The sequence below is a fragment of the Chaetura pelagica genome, unplaced genomic scaffold (assembly GCF_000747805.2).
Source record: "Chaetura pelagica isolate M959 unplaced genomic scaffold, ChaPel_1.0 scaffold119, whole genome shotgun sequence".
Classification (NCBI taxonomy): Eukaryota; Metazoa; Chordata; class Aves; order Apodiformes; family Apodidae; genus Chaetura; species Chaetura pelagica.
The window spans coordinates 2,634,033-2,638,763 of record NW_009954406.1 but is presented as its reverse complement, the minus strand read 5'-3'; the positions used below and the strand labels follow the sequence as shown (position 1 = coordinate 2,638,763).

The following is a 4,731-nucleotide window of genomic DNA, read 5'->3' as shown; positions in this document are numbered from 1 at the left end:
GCTGAAGGAGCTGGAAAAAGAGAAAAGTGCATTCAGCTGCCCAATGTTACCTCATATTTCTGCCTGATTGCAGTTAGAATATATTTTGAAACTAAACAAATGTTCACAATTAATCTTTGTATATCCCTACAGAAGAGTATTAATGAGGCAAAGTCAAATTCTTAAGAATCAGGTATTTGCATGATCAGTATCTGAATTCCTATCAGCTAGGAAAAATAGGATTCATTAAGAGAAAAATGCTCATGTTGCATGACACACATTAAGTATGTTTAGCTGTAGTTTCCATTTTTGTTACCCAGCAAAAGACTATCAAGATTCTGATTTAACACTTCCACCGTTTTCTTAGGAAAATGCTAGCAACAGCAAACTAACATTTCCACCTTCAGAACAGCAGTGTGTTCCTTGCTTGTCAGTTCAGAGCACAACTAGAGTCACAAAAGAATTCTTCCTGCATGCAGCAAGAGCTAGTCTTCAATCATCACGTTCTATTAATGGGCTGAAAGGTTTCTTATGTATTTTTTTCTTTTTTATCCCAGGCTTCTTCGAAGGTGCATATAGCTGGTGATTTAGAACATAATAATGCTGTAGGAAAACAGAGCAAGAGCTGAACTGCAGATTTGCTCTGTGCTCCTCTCCTCTAAAATGCTTCTTTGGCATGATGGAAGGATACAATCGGCCAATTAATACATAAAGCATGTGGAACACATTCAAATTAGTTACCAAAAAATTATGAGAATCTGAAAGCAGATATAGGTATATCCACAAGCAGTACCCCTGAAGCTTCATTCATATTTGTTTGCAGAATTGGAACCCTTATCTAAAGTCTTTAAGACAATAGTACATAAGTATATTCACTGTTTATCTACAGCAATAACCCCATCTAACTGGGGCTTCTACTTTTACAGTAAAATAAGCAATCATCTGAAGTGCTGTTTTCAGAAGGGCTATGGTGTTTAGATGCAGCAATGATTTAGTCAATAATCTCCTTCAATATATTAAATTCAGTTTGAACAGCTACCGTTTTATCAGCATCTTCAAATACTTCTCTTGCTTCTTCATAATTGCACGCCTCTTCAAAGCATTCTCTCTCCAGGTTATCTGGTGTGAATGCTTCAAAATCAAATCTGTTACTCAGAAGATGTCGTCCAATGAATGAATTGGCCTCCTTTTCTGATGTGAACACTAATGTAAAAAAAATCAAGTTGATTTAAAACAAGTTGGGTAAGTTAAATTTGGTATTTTTAAAGAATGGTTAATATCCCATAAGAGCACATCAAGACCACCACTTCCCCTAGCATCTCTCAGCTACATAAAGGAAAAAGAAATGTCAAGGTGTCCTTCTAAAACTTCTTAATTTTTGCTAACTTTTCTAACTATGCAATATAAAATAAACATATTTTACTTTCTCATAAAGCATTTCAGCTATTTCTTATACTGGTCAAAATAATTTGGTTCTCATGACAGCTGTTGTTCAAGTTTTGGTGTTCTGGGATGTGGGCATCAGTTTTTTACTGGAGCTTTTAAGGACAAAGTATTCAGTCACATAAAGCAGAAAGTCAGTCAGATCTAAACCCAGCAAGACACTGACCCTCTGGAGGAAGGAAGTGTGTGTGGGGAAAAACAGACAAAAAAACCCCATTCTAAAGTATCCACAATATGCTTTTATCAATATTATTATATCTTTAAGTTCCAAATTTTGTTTATAGAATTTTACATGTTTAAATCATGGCAGAAGAGTCCTATTCATTTTATACTTGTTCTCTTTTCACACTCCTAACAGCAAGTTCTATGTCAAGGTTGGCCTATTGCCAAGTTTATTTGTTTTAAATTACTCCATGATAGGAGTTTTACTGACAACAGGCACTTTGGAAGACGTTTGATTATTTTATGCTTATTACAGGCTCCATGAGGCCCCATGAAGTAAGTTGTGAGGTGAGATTCCAGAAGAGCTATTGAAATTATAGAAAGCTTTGGAATATAGGAATGTATTTGCTCACCAGGCATTTTCCATAGTCAAGTTTTAGCCTGCTCTTCCTACAGCTTCTTTTTTTGAAAAAAAAATCTTTATATGACAGAACTAGTTTTCTGGCTTGATTTTCAGTGAAAGCCTAACCTTTCATAGAATCATAGATTTTACTCCAAGAAATTCACTCCAAGAAATTCAGACTATTACTCCAAGAAATTCAGACTATTTGGTTAAGCAAAAAAACTAGATGATTTTTGCAAGTGAAATGCAGGAACAGCATTGTTACATACCAAGCCAGACAGCTAAAAAAGGAGATGAGATTCAGAATAACGTTATTGAGCTACAGATTAACTCCGTGTTCTTATTAGCTTGTTTGGGTAGATTATCACATCATTCAAGAATTTTTACCCTAATAGTTGCTGTTAGATCTTTCAATGGTATCTCAAAATGGTGTGCTCTGTGAAAACTAAGAAAACTGCAGTCTAACTTGCATATTGGTTGTTTACATCTCAAATATTACAGTATATTGAAGGAATATTACAGTATACACTTATATAACATCTATTACAGTATATAATGAAGGAGCCACACGTGCACACAAATTTGTGTAGGAAGGGAAGCCTGTTATTCTAAAGCAATTGTAAGAAAATTCAAGCTTAAAATATTAATGCTGTATATAAGAGTAACCAGAGAGAAGGACTTCATAAAAAATACAAACAAACAAACCCCAAACCCACAAGTGGAAAGGGAAAATAAGTATGTGGGGAAAAAAATCATCAATATATTGGTTGAATGCAAATTGCAAGAATAACTTCAGTCTTCTGAAACAGACCTTCAGTTTTGCTCAGTACTGTTTCATTCCTTACCATGCAAGGTATTAGTCACTAAACTTCTGAATTAACTTAGATAATTGATGCATTTTTTATTAACATGGAATGCACAGGCAAGCTGCCTGGAGCCCAGGACTCCTAATTCCCATGCTCCTTTTTTCTTTCAAAGTGCATTTGTTTGCACATTTTTCCCTTTGTAGGACACAGTCACAGTGCACCTAATCTCACATCTCCGATTTACCTAAAACCTGATGACTAAGACAGTATTTGGGGAATGAAACAGATTTGAATTCTTTTGTACATATGAGGAAACTGAATGCAGTCCTTAGGACATGGTTCAACAAAATGGTAAATCCTGTTTCAGAATCCCTGGCATTTAATTGAAAATGCATCCATGCAATGTGCTGAATAAAGAAACTGCTGGTAAAAGATGTTCAGAAAATGCTGAAGGGGCAACCTCTTCATGCAGGTACCCCATATTCTTCGCAACTGTTCTACTTAGTAAATTATTGGATGAAGAGTTGGATCTCTCTCTTGGCTCCTTAATCTTCAAAGGAGCAGTGATCTGGGCTTTTTGTCAGGAGAGGTTTCTACGTCCTGAACTTGGCAGGAGGCAGCCTGACATTTTATGTCCCAGAGCAATATGGAATTTAATGAATAACCTGTCTCAAGGATTTTTTTTTTTCTGCTAGCCACATTTTCTGCTCAACACACTGCCCTGAAGGAGCCTCCTTCCCTCCATCTAAAGTGAAGAACTGCAATAGCAGCACTAGCTTTATCTTTCTAAGGGGATTAAAGGGATCTGGTATTGAGAAAAAAATATCAGTCTCCAAAAACAAGCAAATAAACTCTTTCAAAAAAAAGCTATTTTAGATATACAAGTAAAACTGAGGTGTGCTCCAATAGTACCAAAGCAGTTCTGTCTTAATACAGATTTCAAACTTTTGGCATTTTGATGTTACTTAGAGGATTCTGGTTATATCAATTCTAGAGACCTAGAGAAAGCTCAGTTGTCCCAGTCTGCTCTTACTACGGGATTTGATAAATACTTAATATCAACACCCAAGTGAATTATCAATAATTTCAACAAAAGATACTAAAATATTCTAAAATCAGGTATAAACCAGCTTAACGTCTTAATTAAACAAACAAACAAACAAAACTTCAATTTACATACATACAAAGACTTCTCAGCTGAAGCAAAGTTAGACACAGTTTTATTTTGGAAAGCATAAAATCACATTAAAAGTAAGTTACCATCTTTCTGTTCAGGTTTCTTCAAGTTAGGTAATTTCTCTGTGCAGTGAGGAAATGCAAACATCATCACGTGCAGTTGACACAGCAGTACCAAAAATGCAAACATGGTGTGGTATCTGTCAGGCAGAAACTGAAGTGAGTTAAATGACAACACAATCTTCTGAAGTGTCAGTGATGAACCCTGGAATGAATCCTATAAATGAAGTAATCTAACACAAGCACTTACATGCCGTTGAGGCTAATGGATCCCTAGAAAAAAGACACCAATCTGAACTGGTCCTGCTAGTCTCTTACTAAGTTTTCATTGCATAACATCCGCACATGTCACCGGGGCTGCTCTCACGGCGGCCAGGCAATGTCTGCTCTCCTGTCCCGGGGAAGTGGCTCAGCAGAGCAGCAGCTCGGGTACCTGGTGAATTAACAGGGAAAGATCCCCCACAGGCTGCCGCAGGTACGCCCTGAAACTTCAAATGGCCGCGATTTTGCTGCCAAGGCAGCTACAGCAGGTTATAAAAGTCACCCGACGTACAAAGACCGACAGAAACCATTTTGCCCGGTGAAAGGCATTCCCAGCTTCCTGACTCCCGGTACACCAGAGCCTGCCCTCCCCTGCCTAGGACGGCGGCAGAAAATACGAATTAAATAAGGCCTTAGTTCTTCCCAGAGATGCCCGACACA

General features: G+C 37.2%; 1 protein-coding gene across 1 annotated transcript in view; it reads right to left on the bottom strand.

Annotated features, from left to right (window-relative positions):
- Positions 1 to 4,120, bottom strand: part of PRRG4 (proline rich Gla (G-carboxyglutamic acid) 4 (transmembrane)) — a 6,099-nt gene extending 1,979 nt beyond the window's left edge. Inside the window, exons 1-2 of the mRNA XM_010004270.1 lie at positions 4,054 to 4,120; positions 1,019 to 1,182 (exon numbers count right to left, since the gene is read on the bottom strand). Coding sequence (XP_010002572.1) covers positions 1,019 to 1,182; positions 4,054 to 4,120 — 231 coding nt within the window. The remainder of the gene's footprint in view (positions 1 to 1,018; positions 1,183 to 4,053) is intronic.
- Between the last annotated feature and the right edge of the window lie 611 nt (positions 4,121 to 4,731).